The sequence below is a fragment of the Amblyraja radiata genome, chromosome 24 (genome assembly GCF_010909765.2).
Source record: "Amblyraja radiata isolate CabotCenter1 chromosome 24, sAmbRad1.1.pri, whole genome shotgun sequence".
Taxonomy (NCBI): Eukaryota; Metazoa; Chordata; class Chondrichthyes; order Rajiformes; family Rajidae; genus Amblyraja; species Amblyraja radiata.
The window spans coordinates 9,603,244-9,626,716 of record NC_045979.1 but is presented as its reverse complement, the minus strand read 5'-3'; the positions used below and the strand labels follow the sequence as shown (position 1 = coordinate 9,626,716).

At 44.9% G+C, this 23,473-nt stretch overlaps 1 protein-coding gene and 1 pseudogene across 10 annotated transcripts in view; both read right to left on the bottom strand.

The window, feature by feature from the left end:
- anks1a (ankyrin repeat and sterile alpha motif domain containing 1A) overlaps nucleotides 1-23,473 on the bottom strand; it is a 264,470-nt gene that overhangs the window by 150,106 nt on the left and 90,891 nt on the right. For all 10 annotated transcript variants that reach the window (XM_033042379.1, XM_033042380.1, XM_033042386.1 and 7 more), the window contains one exon: nucleotides 1,266-1,389. In XM_033042379.1, coding sequence (XP_032898270.1) covers nucleotides 1,266-1,389 — 124 coding nt within the window. The remainder of the gene's footprint in view (nucleotides 1-1,265; nucleotides 1,390-23,473) is intronic.
- Nucleotides 3,179-3,327, bottom strand: LOC116987105 (annotated as a pseudogene).

Below are 23,473 nucleotides of genomic sequence, written 5' to 3'. Positions count from 1 at the left end.
GTTGTTGTCAAAAATGTGAATCTACTTTCTTTTTACCAGCTATCTTCATGGCTCTTCACTTTTGATTGTGTTACATTGCATTTCCTTCCTGCACACCAGCTCCTTATGTAATCAGCCCTCCTTGCTGGCCTTATCAACATGCTAGCACAAACCAAACATTTGTTCATTGTAGTCACTGCAGCACGCAGGAAGCATTTTGAAAATTTCAGGAAATACCATCAAATTCAAGGAAATTTGGGATTCTATTTCAGGGTTTTTTTTTTGAGGTGTGGAAGCACTGCTCCAGATAGTGGGTCTGGGTTAATACAACCCTATCCAAGATGTATATTATAAACATTTCTAGAAAATCAGTTCTTAATGTGATATGTACTTGTTCAACGAACTGGATGTGGGGGGCAGGTGCAGGTAGTTCAAAGTATTTCCAATTACCTATTAGCTGGTGCATCATGTTAAACATTATGCATTAGAAACCACCCAGGATTATGAGCAACACACAGGATTTTGCTACACAATTGCAAATTACATTAAATTAATGATTCCTTGCCTGAAGCCTATTTCATAGTGAGAAGTAAAGAATAATTTGTTAACACATTGCTTTTGTGTACCATATTTAGGCAAATATATTATGAAATTAACATTTCAATCACTTTTCAAGGCATTCACAATTAAATGTGCCAGTGATGAATTATGATCAGCGTATCTCATATATACATTTAAATTTACTTATTTTCTAATGTGATTCTGATTGATTGATCTAAATCCGTGCAACTTTGATAAATGAACAGTCAGTATTTTTACAAATTGTCATTATCCCTCGCATTTTGAGGAGCATTTTTACTTCAAAAATAAAAAATTTCGCCATTATATCTGGGGTATATAGATGTTTTGCTGTAACAAATAGCATGCCTCACTTAGTGCAGAGGTACATACTGACCCGAGATTTCCACTATGGATTTTACCCAGCCACCTTGGTTTACCGAATTTCACTTAAATTGTTTACCGGGAACACATCCCTATCAAAAATGATAGATTGACGAAATTAGATTTTTTTTTTTTTTAAACCATATATAGTTGAGGAAAGAGAATCATGAATCAGCATAACAAGAAAAATGCTGGTTGTCCCTGTTGTTCCCTGAAATTTTGTTCAGTAGGGTTTGTAAAATGTTGATGTAAAATAATCTAACTTTACAAGAAGATGAAATACCCAGTTATTTTCATTGGCTAAGTTCATTTCTGAAATGTTTTTGTCTGCATTAACACAATACCTGTATTTTCTCCTTTATGTTGGCAGTCCAACTGGGTGTGTTTCTTTGTCGCCGCAGTCAATAGAAGTTCATAGGGATTCTCATCCTCTTCCCACTCTTCTGGAGAGTCATTCACATCTGAATCCTGAATAAAAATAAAAACATCTTTCATAACAACCTCATGTGCAGGGGATCATGAAAAATTCTCTAAAGATCCTGCCGTAAGACTTCATTCTAAAATGGTCATTTATAATTAAAGTAACATTCTTGCATTCCTGAATTTCAATTTCATTTAGCTCATTTCTTCCTTAATCATGTCATGATTTGATCAGTCTGAGTATTCTACCCATCTTTCGGAGGAGGCGCTGTCCTGAACGGCTGCCTGTCCTGCAGCTGTCCGTTTTTTTCCCCTTCTTTTTTATTATTTTTAGTACGTTGAGTGTGTAGTCAGGGGGCCTAATCTTTTTATGTGTGGGGGGTGGTGGGGGGGAAGGGGGAAACTGCTTTTCGAGTCCCTACCTGGTCGGAGGGGTTGCCTTCCTCCGAGCAGCGACTTCGACCTGTCCTTGCGGCCTACCAGCGGGTCCTGGAGCGACGTTTCCCTGAGGGGACCGGGCCAGAACATCGGCTTTGGCGGCGGCGCAGCGCTGGAGCGCTATTGCGGAGCGGGCGATGCCTTTCCTGGGTCGCCGCGCTGGAACTCCAGTATGCTGGGACCGCAGATGAGAACATCGTGGAGCCGCGGTTCTGTGGGGCGGCCAGCTGCGACGCTGAACTTTACATCCTGGAGCCTGGGATCTCTTGCTGAGATCGCCAGTGTGCGGAGCTCCGTCCGGAGCGGTCTGTTGGCTTGGAAGCCGCGGTCTCCGGTGAGAAGGCGGCCGTTCCTGGCACCCCAAGCCGCTGGGGGTTCTCCCGACGCCGGAGCACCATCACCCGGCGAGAACATCGGGCGCCGTGGCGGCGACTGTGGAGGCCTCAATTAGGCTCGACTTTGGGTGGACAAGAGGATGGGGACTGGACTTTGTGCCTTCCCCCACAGTGGGAATCACTGTGGGGGGATGTTTTTGTGTTGAACTTCTTTTTGAATGCTATGTTGTATTTTTATTAGTGTGCTGCAAGGACATCAGAATTTCCCCTGAATAAGGGGATTAATAAAGTTTAATCTAATCTAATCTAATCTAATACACAATCTGATTAATAATATTTTTAAGTGATTGTTTTAAGCAAATGTTACCTAAAGTAACACTGTCCATGTTTTGCACAGAAACCATTACAAATGGATAGATTAACAGTGAGCAGATAAATTGAGCTACTATCTATTAAAATCACAAAAACTGCTGAAGAAAATGGATGACAAGAAGCAAATTCTACCATAATTAAGATATTTAAATTGAGGAATGTCAAGATTTCAAAATGATGAAGGTGGAGAAAACTGAAAAGGAGTAATTTAACTTAGTTATGGTTTAATGTTAAGAGAAGTATATTCTGACATACTACTGTTGCTGTGTAATATTGCTGTGTGAACAGGAATAAAAATAACATTGAAGTGAATAAACTGCAGAAAGAAGATACGTTCAGAAATTCACAGCAAGATGATGGTAGTCAGATTTTCTTACAACAGCAAAATTGAATGATTTAGCTTATAAGTTTAGAGATACAGTATGGAAACAGGCCCTTTGGCCCACCTTCCACGTTGACTATCAGTCACCCTTTCACACTTGATCTATCATCAATCTTTCTCGTCCACTCCCTACTTGGAGCAATTTCCAAAGGTCAATTAACTACAAACCCACATAATTAGGATGTGGGAGGAAACGGAAGCAATCAAAGGAAATCCGCATGGTTGACAGGGAGAGCATGCATACTCCACATGGGCAGCATTTGTGGTCAGACCCGGGCCTCTGGCATGCTGCTCTACCAGCATTGTCACTGTGTTGTTGACATGTCGTCCCCCACTACTGCAAAATTTGCAAACATATATTCCACATTTGGGGACTTTGCAGGTGTCAGCACACCCGAAGTGCCTTGCCCTGGGAGGTCAGTCATCGTGACCACTGATTCTCCCCAGACAGCCAAGACTAGAGGGTGTGAGCTACAGGGAGAGGTTGAGTAGGCTGGGTCTCTATTCAATGGAGCGCAGGAGGATGAGGGGTGATCTTATAGAATGGTCTTTGAAATATTTCCGTGGTTAACTTTTAAACCTGTAAATTGCCTGCTGGTTATTTGGCAGTCCACTAAAAAAATAAATGGAATATTTAGTTGATTCTTCAAATTGTAAACATTATCTGTACAAAATCATGAGAGGAATAGATGCAGTCTCTTGGGGAATCGGGGACCAGAAGACATGTTCAAGGTGAAGGGGAAAAGGGTAACTTTTTCGCACAAAGGGTGGTGGTTGTATGTAAAAAGCTGCCAGAGGAGGTATGTGTTGGAAAGAACTGCAGATGCTGGTTTAAATTGAAGGTAGATGCAACATGCTGGAGTAACTCAGCAGGTCAGGCAACATCCCATTCCTTCTCTCGAGAGATGCTGCCTGATCCCCTGAGTTACTCCAGCATTTTGTGTCTGCCAGAGGAGGTCGTTGAGGCTGGGATTATTCCATTGTTTAAGAAACAGTTAGACAGGTACATGGATAGGGCCGGTTTGGAGGGATATGAACTAAGTCCAGGCAAGTGGGCCTAGTGTAGCTGGGACATAGTTGGCCGGTGCGAGCAAATTGGGCTGAAGGGCCTGTTTCCACACTGTATCACTCTATGACTAAGAAAATTCACACATGGAAATCATGGAGTCCAACAAGGTTTATGAGTATCAAAATACACTATAAACGACAAATTAAATCAGGGGTCGACAACTTTGTTCTGCATGGAGGAGAGGCCAGTGAGCGGATGGTGGGCCACATCTATCACGTGTACACATGGATCCCACCCCCGTCCCGTTCCGGATGGCAGGCGTCAAATCACGTTCACATAGATCCCGCCCCTTCGAGGACGCCACCCAGAGCACTGGCCCCTAGTTACGGGCGCTCACGAACATGGCATACCTACGGACCATTGCCTTGGCTCTGTCCTGCAGGCGGTGGCTCAAATACTCACGCTCACACGTCCCCAGCCTATTGACAACCCCGTTCCCAACAGTGAAGCCCAGAGACAGAAGGTGTGCGGCTGTGCCGGCGGCTTTGCGCAGGATGCGGGACAGCCAGAGTTCGGCCGTGCTTGGCGCTGCTCGGCGGCTCCACCATTGCGGCCACCAGCGCAGGCCTCCTTGCGTCACCGCTCCTGGGCGCCACGGCCTCGGGCCCAGGAGGTACCAGAGATGACGGAAGTCTGCGGGCCGGATAATTATGGGGGAAAAAATATGCCTGCTGGCCGGATGATTTCGGGTTACGAGCCGCATTCGGCCCGGGGGCCATAGGTTGCCGACCCCTGAATTAAATGCATGATCTACAGAAAACCACCACAGCATCAATGTTAAGAACAATATTATTACTTGGCTATTAACCTCTTCTGGCAGTCAGTTCAAATATAAATCTCAATGACTTTCACTTCTCCAAAATAAACACTTTAACATTCAATTCTCTGAGGCACAGAAATAATTAATTATTAGTTCACCAGAGTATCTGTCTCACTTTCCAATGATCCAAAGACGACTGGGATTTCTAAAAATCCTGCTGCCTGCAGTGGAACAGCTGTGAAAGTAACAAGACTAAGGCAGCTTCCCAAATTCTTCAGTCTCGGATGACTTTTGAATTGGTTCATATTCTCTTGCTCCAATGATCTCAGGAGATGCAATAACAATTCAAGCTGAAGAAATTCTATTCCTTGTGGGCTTTGTTATTTACATAATGTTTACAATTTGAAGAATCAACTAAATATTCCATTTGTTTTTTAGTGGACTGCCAAATATCCAGCAGGCAATTTACAGGTTTAAAAGTTAACCATGGAAATATTTCAAAGACCATTCTTCTGTACTTAATTGTCTTGCTCTTGCAGGCAAGGTAGTGTGTTGCAGTAGGAGTATATTAACTGCAGCAAAGGAAACGGGAGCCCACATCAATGGAGCTGCTGGAGAGATGGCTGATAGCTTCCAGTTGCTGGGCATACAATCACCGGCAACTTAACTTGGCCCCTTCACAATGTTATGGTGATCAAAAAAGAGTATCAGTCTATTTACTTCCTTCGGTGTCTGATGCAATTTGGCAAGTCCTGGGATCCTCTTGAAATTTGAAAGTACGCTGAAAGGATGTCTCTCAGTCTGGTATGTCTACTCTTAACCACCTGAATATGCAGAGAATGGTGACGCAACCCAGTCCATTGCAGGCTGCCCAGCCCAGCACAATGATGCAATCATTAAGAAAACTCACCAACAAACTACTTCAAAAGTTTAAGGAGATTTGGCATGTCCCCAAATGACTACCGGTGGAGAGCATATTGGCTGGATGCATCACTTCCTGGTTTGGAATTGCGAACGCTCAAGAAGAAAGGAGACTGCAGAAAGTAGTGGGCATTGCTCAGTCCATCACAGGTTCTGATCTTCCCATCATCAAAGGGATCGATTGAAGCACTGACTCAAGAAGGCAGCTAACATTAATATCCCAATACACACTATCAACACTCTCTTCTCTCCGCTTCCATTGATGTGGCAGTAATACAAAGAGCCAGAGAAACGTTACCTGCAGGTTCAAAAACAGCTTCTTCCCATCAACCATCAGGGAAATGAATCATCCTGTACAGCCCTAGCTCAGCACAAACCACCGCAGCTCTATTCACTTTAGTTTATATTCTACAATAATCCAGTATACTTCAAATAACTGAATAATTAATAAATATTTATTTTTGTTGTTATTGCATCCGATGTGCCTATAAAGCTAAAGAAAAAAATTCATTGCTCAGATTCATATCCAATGCATATGACAATAAACACTCCAGTGCAATAACAATAATGATTCACGGAAAATCAGAAAGTGAAGAACAAGAGAGGATAGAAAATGTACTGTGTGCATAACCGCATCTTTGCAAAACAAATAATCAAACAGCTCCATCCAAGGACGCAAGAAATTGCCGCGAAATGTGGACGCAGCCCAGACAATCACACAAACCAACATCCCTTCCTTCCACTGACTCCATTTATACCTCACGCTGCCTCGACAAGGCCAGCAGCGTATTCAAGGATTGAATGACCTTGGCCATTCCATCTTCTCCCCTCTCCCATCCACCAAAAGGTATAGAAGGGTGAAAACGCACACCTCCAGAATCAGGGACAGTTTCTTCCTAGTTGTTATCAAGCAACTGAATCATCCTACCACAACTAGAGCAATCCTGAATTACTATCTTGGCAGCATGGTGGCGCAGCAGTAGAGTTGCTGCCTTACAGCGAATGCAGTGCCGGAAACCCGGGTTCGATACGGACTACGGGTGCTGTCTGTATGGAGTTTGTACGTTATCCCAGTGACCTGCCTGGGTTTTCTACGAGATCTTCGGTTTCCTCCCAAACTCCAAAGACGCACAGGTTTGTAAGTTAATTGGCTTGGTAAAAGTAAAAATTGTCCTTAGTGTGTGTAGGATAGCGTTAATGTGCGAGGATTGCTGGTCGGCTTCAATCCAGTGGGCCGAAGGGCCTGTTTCCGCACTGTATCTCTGAACTAAAAAAAACTAGTTAATTTACCATGCACTAAACATTATTCCCTTATCATGCATCTATACACTGTAAATGGCTCGATTGTAATCATGTATTGTCTTTCCGCTGATTGGTTAGCACGCAACAAAAGTTTTTCACTGTACCTTGGTGCACGTGACAAAAAAGTAAACTAACTATCTAAACAGTCGAACAGCAAGGAAACTAAAAACACCAATATACCTTCCCTTTTACCTCCAAATCCTCAAGCAGATTATCTGCATCTATCCAAAAGGGGTCTGATCCTACACTAGGTCTGAACTAATGAGGGATTGGTGATTTTCTGCATTACACTGGTGAATCCCACTAAGATCAAGTTCCGCTGCTGAAGTGGCAAATACAACAATCTTAAAGGATTATGACCTTATGCCTGGGTAGTGCAAAACTGAACAGCTTGAACATTGAAATTGCCAACTTCAAGTAAACCCCACCTCAGCTGTCCCTTTCTCTTTCCCATCTATCTTGGCCATCTCATAAATGCCGTTCCTCCCACCTTACCCCCGACCCTCTACATCCAGTTTCATTCAGAGATGCAGATTGTCAATTAACTACAAACCTGTGTAAGAGGGAACTGCAGCTGCTGGTTTAAACCGAGGATGACAAAAACAGCTGGAGTAAGTCAGCAGGGCAGGCAGCATCTCTGGAGAGAAGGAATGGCTGACATTTCCGGTCAAGACCCTTCTTCAGACCCGAAACATCACCCATTCCTTCTCTCCAGAGATGCTGCCTGTCCCACTGAGTTACTGTATGCTGTTTGTGTCAACCTACAATCCTGCCCATCTTTGGAATGTGGAAGAAAACCAGGGCACCTGGAGCAAAGCCACATGGTCACAGGAAGAAGATACAAACTCCATGCTGACACACCAGCAGTCAGGTTCAGCTCTGGCACTGTGGGCAACAGTTCTATCTTCTTGTTTAATAACTGCTGGAAAATCGAAGGTAGACAAAAATGCTGGAGAAACTCAGCGGGTGAGGCAGCATTTATGGAGCGAAGGAAATAGGCAACGTTTCGGGTCGAAACCCTTCTTCAGACTGATGTGAGTGGGGGGGGGGGGGGGGGGGAGAAGAAAGGATGAGGTGGAGTCAGTGGGCTGAGGGAGAGCTGAGAAGGGGAGGAGAAAGTAGGGACTAGCTGAAATTAGAGAAGTCAATGTGCATAATATCTATAGTAGAAGAGGGGAACCCCTGTTCCCTGAAGAATGTGGACATCTCCGATGCCCTGGTGTAGAACACCTCATCCTGGGTGCAGATGCGGCATAGACGGAGGAATTGGGAGTAGGGGATGGAGTCCTTACAGGAAGCAGGGTGGGAAGAAGTGTAGTGCAGATAGCCATGGGAGTCAGTGGGTTTATAGTGGATGTTGGTCAGTAGTCTATCACCTGCGATGGAGATAGTGAGGTCAAGAAATGGTAGGAAAATGTCGGAAATGGTCCAGGTGTATTTGAGTGCCGGATGGAAGTTAGTGGTGAAATGGATGAAGTCAGTGAGTTGCGTGTGGGTGCAGGTTGCACCAATGCAGTCGTTGATGTAGCGGAGGTAGAGTTCGGGGATAGGGCCACGGTACGCCTCGAGCAAGGATTGTTCGACGTACCCAACAAAGAGGCAGGCATAGCTAGGGCCCATGCGCATGCCCATAGCTACGCCTTGTATTTGGAGGAAATGGGAGGAGTCAAACGAAAAGTTATTAAGAGTAAGGACCAGCTCCGCTAGACAGAGAGTATCAGTAGACGGGGATTGGTTTGTTCTACGGTCGAGGAAGAAACGGAGGGCTTTGAGACCCTCCTGGTGGGGATGGAGGTGTAGAGTAACTGGACATCCATTGTGAAGATGAGGGAATGGGGGACTAAAAAAACGGAAGTCCTGGAGTAGACAAAGAGTCCTGGAGGCTCTCACCAGGGTCTCTGCTATACCCCGTGACTCTGCTCTCACTCCCCATCCCCCCACTCGCAACAAGGGCCGAGTCCCCCTTGTCCGCACCTTCCCCCCCTACCAGCCATCACATACAACAAATAATCCTCCAATGTTTTTCGCCACCTCCAACGTGATCCCACCACTTGCCACAACTTCCCATCTCCTCCCGTCTGCTCCCTGGTCAATTCATCCCTTCCCACCTGAACCACCCCCTCTCCGGGAAATTTCCATTGCAACCACAAGAAATGCTACACTTGTCGCGTTATCCCCACCCCCCCGACTCCATTCAAGGACCCAAGCAGTCTTTCCAGGTGAGGCAGAGGTTCACGTGCACCTCCTCCAACCTCATCTATTGCATCTGCTGCTCTAGATGTCAGCTGCTCTACATCGGTGAGACCAAGCGTAGGCTTGGCGATCGCTTCGCCGAACACCTCCGCTCGGTTCGCAATAACCAACCTGATCTCCCGGTGACTCAGCACTTCAACTCCCCCTCCCATTCCGAATCCGACCTTTCTGTCCTGGGCCTCCTCCATGGCCAGAGTGAGGACCGCCGTAAATTGGAGGAGCAGCACCTCATATTTCGCTTGGGCAATTTGTATCCCAGCGGTATGAACATTGACTTCTCTAATTTCATGTAGTCCATACTTTCTCCTCCCCTTCTCAGCACTCCCACAGCCCACTCTCCTCCTCTTCCTTTCTTCTTCCCCCCCCCCCCCCCCCCACCCTCACATCAGTCTGAAGAAGGGTTTTGACCCGAAACTTTGCCTTTTTCCTTCACTCCATAAATGCTGCCTCACCTGCTGAGTTTCTCCAGCATTTTTGTCTAAATTCTATCTTCTTGCCACTTTGCTGCCCTACCCCTCCCCCACATATTTCCCCCCACCTCCGTTCATCCTTCCCCTTCTTGATATTCCCATCTGCCTCCACCCCTCATTCAGTTTCATTCTTCATTTTCCTTTCTCATTAGATTCTCAAATCTAATCTTTTGTTCTCCACTTACCACCACCCAGCCACTACAGATATCACCCTTGCCTCCCCCACCTGACTCTCATCTGCCAACGAACCCTTCCTGACTTGTATTTGCCCATCATTTGCTAACTCTTGCCCCAACCCTCCCTCCACCTCCTTATTCTGACTACTGTGCTGCCTGACACGCTGAGTTTCTCCAGCAACTCTCATTTGTTCCTTCAAGCATATCTAGCTCTCAAGTATTTACTCAAAGGTGACATCAGGCATGACAGAAGATTCAGTAGTATACTTCTGGTTCTATTTGTAGCTTAAATCCAAGTTGCACAATCGTTGGTTATATAATTTTTATCTGAAAACAAATCACAGTTGGGGATAACAGAAACCCTATCAATGCTGCTCGCATTAGAATCAGGATACCCAGCAATGGCACAATCTGCCATTTTCTCTTCAGGGTTGGAGAAGAAATCATAGAGCATAAAACACTTGGGCTGGACCAACCCCATTGCTCTAACTTATTGCCTACTACCCATATTAAACTGATTCAGATATGATGCGGCAAATAAGCGAATTCGCCTTACCCACGAGTCCTCCCATCGAGTGAAACTAAGCCACAGGCAACAAAGTCTTAAGTTCTGCCCTACAACATCCTATTGGCTTTTTGACAGCTGCCACAGGACTCAATTACTTTTTAAAACTTTTGACAACCATTTTACGCAACGTTGGTGTAAAGCTGAAGGGCTGATGTGAAGTTCATCCAGCTCCTCAGCTCAGGGCATCAGTCCTCTGCCAGCCATCAGACCCAGCAGCTGATCCAGCAGAAGCAGACAACATTGGATGAACTAGCAGACAATCTCTAGCCATTTCCAACTTCTGCTTTCAAATGCATCGGCGTAGTAGTCAGACACAAGTTTAAGAAGGAACTACAGATGCCAGAGACAAGGTAACCAACAAGGAGGGAATAGCTGTCAGTTCTGAGGGAAGCGGTTATTGAGAGATGAGCACGATCCAACTCATCTTAATGGATCATTGTCATTTCTTGACAGTATTATACTTTTATAATCTGTCAATTTAAGGTGGAAGTCAACCTAGCAAACAATAGTTAAAACTTAACCAGGCAATTGAGTATCCAAAAGATGCCGATACGTTTTTATACATATACCCATCATCGAAACATTGTGTTTGCAAAGTTATTTAGTAAACCCATCAAGCTATTAAAAATGTTACCAACTTTTGCTCAAATAATTTTGCACAGGAATTTGTTGAATTTATATAAATGCTAAATTAAAAAAATAATTTTGCAGAGATGAAATTCAATGACTTTTTTCACACAAAAATAAAAAGGCTCCCATTAACATTTGTCCAACATCAAAAGGCATTCTAAGTTTTCTATTAAACATGGCTTCCAATTTAATTTTCCTGATATGAAAATAAATTTTCACTGACACCTGAAAGTTGCGAATTCAACGTATCACATCACATTCAAGAACATTACAGTCATCATATAAGGATTTTCTTCCAACCTAAATTTGTAGTACTGCACTGGAATGTTAGCATCCAACCTATAGGGTTATACCACCCTCTGCTGGAACTTCAGGTATATTATTCTGTTTAATGAAATATCGGCAGAACTTTCAAAGCAGTGCAATATTCCCCTGATTGGAAGCACCATTTGCAGTGAGGTGGATTAATAAAACTATATGTATAGATTCTGCAGCCGTGCAATAAGTCAGAACGGACTGCATGTGATATCGCCAGGCAGTAGTTGGATTCTGAGATCCGGCTCTTTAAATTGTCTATAAATATTCACCCGACAATCCTTCAGTTGATTTAAGATTAGCAGAAATTAAGCATTTAACTGTTAACGGATCATCTTGCAATTTCCAGCTTCAGACGCCCTCCAATAAATTTAAATCAATTTTAAACTCAGTCTATTTTTTTGTTAGACTGAGTAACAGAACACGGAGTTCTACTTGAGCAAAAAACATATTGCTGGAGGAACTCAGCAAATCAGGCAGCATTTGTCTCGGAAATGCACCAACAACATTTCGGGTTAGGACCCTTCTTCGGACTTACAGAGTTCATCAATCCGAAGAAAGGTCCTGACCCGAAATGTTACCTATCCATATCCTTCCAGATGCTGCCTGATCCAGAGTTCCTCCAGTGATGTTTTTTGCTCAAGATTCCAGCAGATTCTTTTATCTCCATAGATCTCTACTTTGTTTATTACAGAACTAGGGGAGAGACAAAGCACGATAAATCCTGGCCACTCGACACATAATCATGTGTAGGAAGTACATTTTGTGTTTATGTTTTTAAATACCGTATTTCCCTGGGTGTGGGGGTGGGGGGAGAGCTCCTTTCACAGTGTTTGGGGAGTCTGGCCCGGGGTAAAGTTGCGGCGAGGGCACGAATGTTGTGAAGGAGGGGATCGGGATAATGACACTTGCGACGCTTCTTGTACGGAGGCGTGCAATGCCACAGCATTGAGGCCGGGGGGAGAAGTGGCTGTGGCGGCCGCCGGGCCGGACAGCAGAACCGGCCGCCACCTTAGCTCCTTCTGCCGGCCCCCGCTCACCTCTAGCAGCTCTCCGTCTAAAAACCTCTCTCCTGCCGCTCGCTGGCCTCACTCATGTCCTTAAATTCCGACAGCGCGATTGAGGTTACTCGGCTGTGGGAATTTAAGGATTTGCAGGAAGAGGCTTACATGAGCGTGCGGCAGGTGAGAGGTATTCAGACGGAGAGCACTGCCAAAGGTGAGCGGGCCGGCAGAAGGCGCTGAAGTGGTGGCCTGTTCTGCTGTCAGGTCCTGGCGACCGCTCGCAGCCACCCGAGCTGCTTCTATCCCTGGCTACAATGCGGTGGCTTCGCGCCCGGAGAGCTGCGGCAGCGGTGAGTGAGTTACTGGCATTATCCCTGACCCCCTCCTCCCACTCCTGCCCTCTCGCAACTTTACCCCTGGCACAGACTCTCCACACGCTGTGAAAGGAACTCAACCCCCAATTGGTCCCTTGAACAAGTGTTGTCTTTCAATAAGATGACAACTGTTTAAACTTTTCCCTGTGCTCCCGTTTTTCCCACCATCTCTCCACCTGCCATCACCCTTCACCACCCACCCATTCAGTAATTCAGAATAAAGGAGACTAGGAAGCCTTGGGCAAATTGAATTGTTACTGTTTATATTTTTATTTTTTATTTTTACAGAGAGAACCATCTGCGCATGTGCGGTTTAAATTTTGTTTTTTAAAGCCGACTGAGTGCCTACCCTGAGTAATTACTCATGGCACGTGCCTGGTATAGGGACAGGTGTTACCTCTCCTGCGGTTGCTGGGTAAAGTACCTGGGGAGGGGGTGGTTTGTGTGCGAAGGGCCGTGTTGACCAGGGAGTTGCAGAGGGAATGGTCCCTGCGGAAAGGGGTGGAGATCGGAAGATGTGACTGGTAGTGGGATCCTGTTGGAGGTGGCAAAAATGTTGGAGGATTATGTGTTGAATGCGATGGCTGATGGGGTGGAAGGTGAGGACAAGGGGGACTCTGTGACTGTCCCTAGTACGAATAATGGAGCTACGGGATATTGAGGAGGCCCGAGTGAGGGCCTCATCTTTAATGGAGGAGGGGAACCCCCGTTCCCTGGAGGATGAGGGCATCTCCCTTCTCTCCAAAGATGCTGAGTTACTCCAGCTTTATGTCTATCTTCGGTTTAAACTACCATCTGCAGTTCCTTCTTACACATTTCTGTTGACCTGGTATGGAACACCTCATCCTGGGTGCAGATGCAGCGTAGGGAGAAAATGGGAGTAGGGAGGCGGTAACAATTGTAGTCTAGATAGTTATGGGAGTCAGTGGGTTTATAATAGATGTCAGTGGATAGTTTGTCTCCTGTGATGGTGATGGTGTGATCATGAAACGGTAGGGGGATGTCAGAGATGGTCCAAGTGAATTTGAGTGCAGGGTGGAAATTAGTAATAAAGTTAATGAAGTCAATGACTTCTGCATGGGTGCAGGAGGTAGCACCGATGCAGTCGTCAATGTAATGGTGATAAGAGTTCGGGGATAGGGCCAGTATACGCCTGGAACAGTGATTGTTCAACGTACCCTACAAAGAGGCAGGCAGGCATAGCTGGGGCCCATGCAAGTGCCCGTAGCTACGCCTTGGATTTGGAGGAAGTGGGAGGAGTCGAAGGAGAATTGTTAAGGGCAAGGGCCAGCTCTGCTAGGCGGAGGAGAATGTTAGTAAACATAAATTGGCTGGTTCTGCGGTCGAGAAAGAAACGGAAGGCTTTAAGACCTTCCTGTTGGGGGATGGAGGTGTAGTGACTGAACATCCATAGTAAAAATGAGGTAGTGGAATACGGAAGTCATTGAAGAGACGAAGGGCGTGTGGGGTGGATATAGGTAGGGAGGGATTGGACCAGGGGGGGTAGGATGGAGTCGAAGTATGTGGAAATTAATTCAGTGGGACATAAACATGCAGAAACAATGGGTCTGCCGGGGCAGTTCTGTTGTGGATTTTGGGAACAAGATAAAATCGGGCCATGCGGGACTGGGGAACGATAAGGTTGGAGGGTTTGGAAGGCAGGCAGCCGGAAGTAATGAAATTTGAAATGGTGTGTGAAATTTGTGTGGATTTATCTGTGTGGATAATATTGTCCCCGAGGAGAGTACACTGCTTCCCCAACAACATTCTGTATCAACAGTGTCATAAAGGCCCAATGGCTAGAAAGATCCATATTTTCCCAACCAGAAGAAGAGGGCCTTCAGGAATGGTGACTGGGAGGAAGTAAAACGGGTGCATAAAGACCTGAAGGCGAGACTGAGACAGGGCAAGGACAGCTACAGTAGGAAGCTGGAGCTGAAACTTCAGCAGAACATGAGGGATGTGTGGAGCGATATGAAGAGCATTACAGACCAAAAGAAAACCAGTGGCCTGGGAGGGAAAGCAATCAGGACTGGGCCAACGAGCTAAACTGTTTTTTAAAAGATTTGATAGTGGGTGGGCCCTCTGCCCGCCCAGCCTCCCCCCCCTGCTCCCCAACCGATCAGCCATGATCACAATGAATGGTGGTGCTGTCTCGAAAGGCCGAATGGCCTCCTCCTGCACATATTTTCTATGTTTCTAATACATAACTGTGTCAGGCTACAGAACTGTGTCTGGGACATGGTAGTGAACAACACAGGGGCCCCACATGGGACGGTGCTCTCTCCCTTCCTGTTCACCATCTACACCTCCGACTTCAGATATAACTCGGTCTCCTGCCACCTGCAGAAGTTTTCAGATGACTCGGTAATTGTAGGCTGCGCCAATGAGGGGAGGGAAGCTGAATACAGAGGTGTAGTCAACTACTTTGATGAGTGGTGTGGGCTGAATCATCTGCAGCTCAACACAGACAATACTTAATGGTGGACTTTAGGAGGAGAGGAACACCCCTGTCTCAATCAATGGTGTGGATGTGAACTTTACCAAGGGGTACAAATACCTTGGAGTGTACCTAGACAGTAAACTGGACTGGTCCAGGAACGCTGAGTTCCTGTACAAGAAAAGGCAGAGCCGGCTGTACTTTTTGAGAAGGTTCCGCTCCTTCAATGTCTGTAGTAAGATGCTGCAGATGTTCTACCAATCTGGTGCCAGTGCCATCTTCTTCGCTGTCGCATGCTGGGGCAGCAGGGCGAAGGCTGTCGTTCCCCCCCCCCCCCCCAATCCTTTCCACTCGTCACTTTAATTTCATGTTTCATGTATTTTGTGTTTTTATGACTGTTGGCAGATCAATTTCCCTCCTGGGATAAATAAAGTTCTGTCGTATCATATTGTATCGTATTAAGGCCTGGTGCTCGTGTGTGGGATCATGGTCCAAGGATAAGTTGGAGGAGGTGTCTGAGAGTTGTCGCCTGGCCTCAGCCCGGTAGAAGACAGCGCGCCAGACTACCACGGGACCTCCCTTGTCGGCGGGTTTGAGTATAATGTCGGGGTTGCTGCAGAGTGAGCGGAGGGCTGTACGCACAGAGTGGGAGGGGTTAGAGTAGATAAGGGGAGTGAAAAAGTTGGATGGTTGATGTCACGCCGGCAGTTGGAAATAAAAAGGTCTAAAGAGGGTAGAGTAGTCCAAGAGGAGGGTGACCGGAGGAGACTGGAGAAGGAGTCATCACTGGGTAGTGAGGACACCTTCCCATAGAAAAGAGCATGGATGGGGAAGCGACAGAAGAAAAGCTCTATGTCTCGGCAGACCCGGAACTCGTTGAGGTGGGGGCGGAGGGGAACAAAGGTGAGGCCTCTGCTGTGGACAGCCCGTTCCGTATCAGAAAGAGGGAGGTCAGGGGGGATGGTGAAGACACGACAAGGGTGGGGGTTTGGGTTCGGAGGCGGGCAGGTGTCATATGGCACAATCATATTATTAATGCAAGATCCTACCTTACATTCAATTTGAATGAGTCCGAAGCAATCCATGGATATACAGGCAATGCTACACAAAACTCAAGTCAAGATTGTTAAATTGTACTGAATACACTGAAAACAGAACAATCAAAATTTTACTTGCAGCAGCATAATAGGTCTGTAAACACAGTACTCATCTATATTACTTATTTTGATAACCAATTTAAATCTTATGGTATTGATAACCAACTCTTTCGCGCTCAAGATTCAAGAGAGTTTATTATCATGTGAGCAACCAAAAGATGTTGCAGACATTTTTAACATCTCACTCAGCCAGGCAGTAGTGCCCAACTGTCTCAAAAGTGCCACCGTCGTTCCCGTCCTGAAGAAACCCAACGCAGCCTGTCTCAATGACTTTCGTCCAGTGGCTCTCACACACATATTAATGAAGTGTTTTGAGTGGCTGGTCATGCAGCACATCAAAAACTGTCTCCCTGCCAACCTGGACCCACTGCAGTTCGCTTACAGAGCCAACCGGTCCACAGAGGACGCAGTCTCTACAACACTCAACCTCACACTATCACATCTCGACTGGAAGAACACCTATGCCAGGATCCTCTTCATAGACTTCAGCTCAGCTTTTAATACAATCATCCCACAGCAGCTGGTGGAGAAGCTGAAGCTGTTGAAGGTGGACACTGGCACTTGCAACTGGGTCCTTAATTTTCTGATGCAGTGGCAGCAGACAGTCAGGGTGGGCAGTCGGACATCAAGAGCCATCACAGTGTCACACTAGCTCACCCCAAGGCTGTGTCCTAAGCCCCCTGCTGTTCAGTCTACTTACTCATGACTGTACTGCCAGACTCAGCAATAATTATATCAACAGGTTCGCTGATGACACAACAGTGGTGGGTCTCATCAGTGACAACAATGAGTTGGCATACAGGATGGACGTGGAGCTGCTTACAGAGTGGTGCAGATCTCACAATCTCACCCTCAACGTGGAAAAGACAAAGGAGATGGTGATCGATTTCAGGAGGGCTGGAAAAGACTATCACACTCCGCTGCATATTGATGGAGCTGCTGTGGAGAGGGTCAGCAGTGTGAAGTTCTTGGGACTTCACCTGGCGGACGACCCGACCTCAACGACCAACACCACAGCAGTCATCAAAAGAGCTCAGCAGAGGCTCCACCCTCTCCGGAGACTAAGAAAAGCAGGTCTCCCTACTGTTCACCTAACGACCTTCTACAGGGGCACCATCGAGAATATACTGACCTATGGCATCACTTCCTGGTTTGGGAGCTGCAAGGCTTATGAACAAAAACAACAACAGGATAGTGAGCAAAGTGTTCAAAAGGGAACTGCAGATGCTGGAATATCGAAGGTACACAAAATTGCTGGGGAAACTCAGCGGGTGCAGCAGCATCTATGGAGCGAAGGAAATAGGCGACGTTTCGGGCCGAAACCCTTCTTCAGATAGTGAAGACTGTAGGATCATTGGTGCTCCACTCCCTTTCCTGTTGTAAATCTATCAGAAGCGGAGCATCAGCAGAGCCATCTCTATTATTAAGGACCCCTATCATCCATCACACCACATCTTCTCCATTCTGCCATCTGGGAAGAGGTACAGGAGCATTAGCTGCAAAACCAGCAGGATGCTACACAGCTTCTTTCCACAGGCAATAAGACTGGTTAACGGACTGTGTCCCCTCCCCATACATTATACACCAACACATCTAACCTCACCCATACTTTGACAGCTAGGCGCCTGTCAAAGCAAAGCCACTGTTCGGTCTGAATGTCTGTTTTTATTTCAATTTTTAGACCTATTTTAGATATTTTAATTTTAATTTTAAAGCTATATGTATTTATTCTGTTTTTATTAACTGCACTGACGGGAACTGATTGAGAAACAATGTTTTCGTTTCTTCTGTGTATGTAAGTACTCAGTTAAAATTACATTAAAGTAAATACTGAATACTGAAACTGAATGTGTCCCTGATAGGACAATGAAATTCTTGCTTTGCTTCAGCACAAAAGAACATAGTAGGCATGACTACAGAACAGATCAGTGTGTCCATAAACCATTATATAAATATATACACACGTGAATAAATAAACTGATGAAGTGCAAATAACAGATAATGGGCTATTAATGTTCAGAGTTTTGTCCAAGCCAAGTTTAATAATCTGATGGCTGTGGGAAGTAGCTATTCCTGAACCTGGTCGTTGCAGTCTTCAGGCTCCTGTACCTTCTACCTGAAGGTAGCAGGGAGATGAGCGTGTGGCCAGGATGATGTGGGTCCTTGATGATACTGCCAGCCTTTTTGTGGCAGCGACTGAGATAGATCCCCTCAATGGAAGGGAGGTCAGAGCCGATGATGGACTGGGCAGTGTTTACTACTTTTTGTAGTCTTTTCCTCTCCAGGGCGCTCAAGTTGCCAAACCAAGCCACGATGCAACTCCAGCATGCTCTCTACTGTGCACCTGTAGAAGTTAGAGAGAGTCCTCCTTGACAAACCGACTCTCCGTAATCTTCTCAGGAAGTAGAGGCACTGCTGTGCTTTCTTAATAAATGCATCAGTGTTCTCGGACCAGGAAAGATCTTCAGAGATGTGCATGCCCAGGAATTTGAATCTCTTGACCCTTTCAACCATCTAATATATTGATATAAACGGGACTGTGGGTCCCCATCCTACTCCTTCCAAAGTCCACAATCAGTTCCTTGGTTTTGCTGGTGTTGAGGGCCAGGTTATTGTGCTGGCACCATATGGACAGTCGCTCGATCTCTCTTCTGTACTCTGACTCATCCCCATCAGTGATACCCTTCCCTGAGGTGCTGCCACATACTCTTAACTCGACCTCATTCAGTTATTCCGTTACTGCCTTTCAGTATTTCTCTGTGCTACTTCAGATTGCACAACAACCATTGCACCATTCTGCTGCTTTGCATTTGTCATGTGTATTTATTGCTGTACTTGTATTTACTGTTTACACCATGAGCTTCATGCAATCTAAAAATGTCATTGCATCTGAGAGTATATGACAATAAACTAATCTGAATCTGGCCATCAACTGGACCGAGGTTATTGACACAGGAAAAGTATAGCACAGGAACAGGCCCTTCAGTCCACCATGCCAGTGCCGATCATGTTGCCAAATTAAACTAATTCACCTGCCTGCAAGTAGTCTGTGTCTCTCCATTTGATGCCTGCATACGTGTCGATTTTAATGCCTCTTAAATGTTAATATCGTAGCTACTTCACCCACTTCCCCTGGCAGCACCTTCCAGGAACCAACCACTTTCTATGTAAACAAGTTTCCCCCTTTCAGCTCAAAGATAAACCTTCTGGTATTTGACTTTTCCACCTGAGGAAAAGGACTCTGACCATCTACCTTAACCATCCTTCTCAATTTTATACACTCCTATCAGGTCATCCCCCTGCCTCCAATGCTCCAGAGAAAGCAATCCAAGTTTGTCCAACCACTCTAACCAAAGCTCTAATCTTGGCAATATCCTGGTGAATATCTTTAAATTCTTATCTAAAGGTCCCACATCCTTTCTGTAAAAGGGCAAGCAGAACTGAACACAATAATTGAAATGTGCCAAACCAAAAAGTTTTATAAAGCTGCAACATAACTTCCCAGACTTGATATGTCACTTGTGGTGAAAGTACACTCACCATATTGTTGGGTAAGAAGTACAAGGACTTTGACCCTGCAGCAATGAAGGAACAGAATTGCTAAAGTCAGGAAAGTGAATTAGTTTAAATATTTGATTTATATAATCCAAGTAATATTTGGGAAAATGCTTTATGGAAGTCCATGTAGTCCATGTGTTTGGGAGTGTTGCTGAGGCAGCATTGACAAGATGCAGTATTGTGGCTTTCTTATAAAAACAGGCCCTTCACCCCACAATATCCCTTCTGACCATCAAGTACCAAACTATACCAATTCCATTTGCCAGCACATGATCCATTGTTTCAGTGCCTATGCAATTCAAGTGCTGGTCCAGAATATTCTTAAAATGCTGAGATTATCTGCCTCCAACTTCATCTCAGACAATGTTCCTGATTCCAGCAACCCTCTAGGTGAAATACATTCTGATTTCCCTTCCTCCTCACTTTAAACCTATGCTGCCTGATCTTAGACAACTCTACCATGGGAAAAGTTTTGTAGCATCTACTCTAACTATGACTCTCACATGTATATTCTCATGTCCCTCCTCTGCTCCAAGGTAAACAAACATAGCCGATCAAGTCTCTCCTGATAACTGAAATATTCCATCCCAGACATCATCCTGATGAACCTCGTGCACTCTATCTAAAGGTTCCACATCCTTCCTGCAAACGAGCAACCAAAATTGCACACAAAATTCAAACATGCCTAACCAAAATTTTAGAAAGCTGCACCATGACTTCCCAAATGTTATAATAAAGGCAAGCATGCAGCACGCCTTATTTATCTATTTGTGTTTCCATTTTCAGGGAGCTGTGGGCTACATCTGAATTGAATTGAATACATTTTTTAGCCAAATATGTATACATACAAGGAATTTGCCTTGGTGCTTTGCTCGCAAGTAACAACACGATATGCAGTGGACAATTAGAAATAAAACGTTATAATTTAAACATGTGAAAAATGAAATAAAATACCAGAGTAAAAGTACATAAATGTCCGTCTTGGTGCTGTCATTTACTGTTTACTCTCGTGCATTTGTCCTCCCACAATGCAGTCTCTCACACTTGTCTGGATTAAACTCCACCTGCCATTTCTCTGCTCACCTTTCCAACTTATCTATTTCCTTTGACAACCTCCACTGCTATCCACAATGCAACCAATTTTTGTGATCTCTGCAAACTTACTAATTAGCCCACCTACATTTACATCCAAATCATTGATCGATATTTCAAGCAGAAGGTCTGGCACTGATCCTTGCATAACCTCCAGTAAGTTAAAAGAAAACTATCAAACACTCCCCTCTGTAAGTCTAAAACCTACCATATGCACACTATAATTGATCCGATTAATTTCAGGATTCAGTTTTAAAATCACATTTGATTACATTATCCAAATAATGCTTGGGAAATGCTTTACTAAACTCCATGTAGTCCTTGTGTTTGGGAGTGCTGCCTGGATCAGCATTGGCAAGATGCAACCCTGTGTCTTGTTTGGTAAACATAGCAGCCATTATGTTCTCATATAATCCAGAACACAGTCCTTCACCCCACATTATCCAAGCTGACCATCAAGTACCCATCTTTGTCAGCATTTGGTCCATACATTTCAATGCAACAGCAATTCAACTGCTCATCCAGATGCTTCTTAAATATGAGAGTACCTGCCTCCAACATCTTCTCAGTGTTCCAAATTCCAACTACCCTCTGGATGAAAAAAATCTTCTGATCGCCTCCAAAGTCCTTTCTCCTCACCTTAAACCCATGCCCTCTGACCTCAGAACTCTACCAAAGGAGAGGTTTCTTACCATCTGCTCTAACTATGCCTCTCATCAGTTTGTATACTTCGCTCGTGTCCCTCCTCAGTTCCAAGGAAACCAAACTCAATCTGCAATGCAATCTCGTTTCTATAATTTGATGCCAAAACTGCACGCAATTTTCCAGCTCTGTTGCCATTTACGAGGTTTACATGACATTTTAAATTATACTTCTGTAAAGCAATTCAAATTGAACCCAGGCTGGTTCCCTACCTTGATGATAATTAAAAGCAAGGAATATGCCACGACCTACAAATACACAATGGTAGAATACAATTCTCACCCCAACATGTCATGGAATCCCAATTCTGAGTTGCTAAATGTTTTGAATCTATCCAATTTAGCCATTCAGCCCTGCCATTCAATATGATCATGGCTGATCATCCAGAATCAGTACCCTGATCCTACTTTTTCCCCATATCCCTTGATTCCGTTAGCCCGAAGCTATATCTAACTCTCTCTTGAATACATCCAGTGTATTGGCCTCCACTGCCTTCTGTGGCAGAGAATTCCACAGATTCACAACTCTCTGGCTGAAAAAGTTTTTCCTCATCTCAATCCTAAATGGCCTACCCCTTATTCCTAAACTGTGACCCCTGGTTCTGGGCTCCCCCAAAATCGGGAACATTTTTCCTGCATCTAGCCTATCCAATCCCTGAAGAATTTTATGTTTTTACTATGATCCCTTCTCATCCTTCTAAATTCCAGTGAATATAAGCCCAGTCGATCCATTCTTTCATCATATGTCAGTCCCGCCATCCCGGGAATTAATCTGGTGAACCTACGCTTCACTCCCTCAATAACACAAATGTCCTTCACAAATTAGGAGACCAAAACTGCACACAATACTCCAGGTGTGGTCTCACCAGGGCCCTGTACAACTGCAGTAGGGCCTCCTTGCTCGAAAACTCAAGTACTCTGGCTATGAAGCCCAACATGCCATTTGCTTTCTTCACTGCCTGCTGTACCTGCATGCTTACTTTCAGTGACTGATGGACAAGGACACTTGGGTCTCGTTGCACCTCCCCTTTTCCTAATCTGACCCCATTCAGATAATAATCTGCCTTCTTGTTCTTGCCACCAAAGTGAATAACCTCACATTTATCCACATTATACTGCATCTGCCATGCATCTGCCACTCACCCAACCTATCCAAGTCACCTCGTAGCATCCTCCTTGCAGTTCACACTGCATAGATGCATACGATTTCAAACAAGGATAATCAAGCTTTGCTTTTATATTTTTAAGCCTAATGATTGGCAAGTTTTTTCCTTCTATAACAATTAGAGATTTTGTGGTTGAAGCCAATGATCACTTCAAAGAATTATATCCCAAAATAGAACCAGCAAATTCTGCAGAATTCTGTCCAGCTAGGGTTGGTTATATCATGTACGCAAATACATTTTGCTAACAATTGCAAACAATGTACGTGTATTCTTGCTGACATGTTATCACCATAACTTCTGCTGCTGAATAGATGGCAATATTTCCTACAATTAAGACACCAGAGATCAACAGCACTATGGTAGATTCTGAAGAACTTCAACAAGTTTAATTAAAATATTTTAAAGGAGATATCATACTTCCGACAGGCAAAGTTATGTATAAGTTTCTAACAAACGTTGGGTGCATCGAGAAACAAGCTTTCCAGATTCTTCGCAACACACAGGATGAAATGTTTTACACATTTCAAAGCCAACTGCATTCTTGTACTTTCCCATCTTCTTGGTAATATTTGATGACTCGCACTACTAGAACTGGACTGTCTATCCTGAAATAACCCTGCTCTGCATTACTCCCGCCATAACAAAGGAA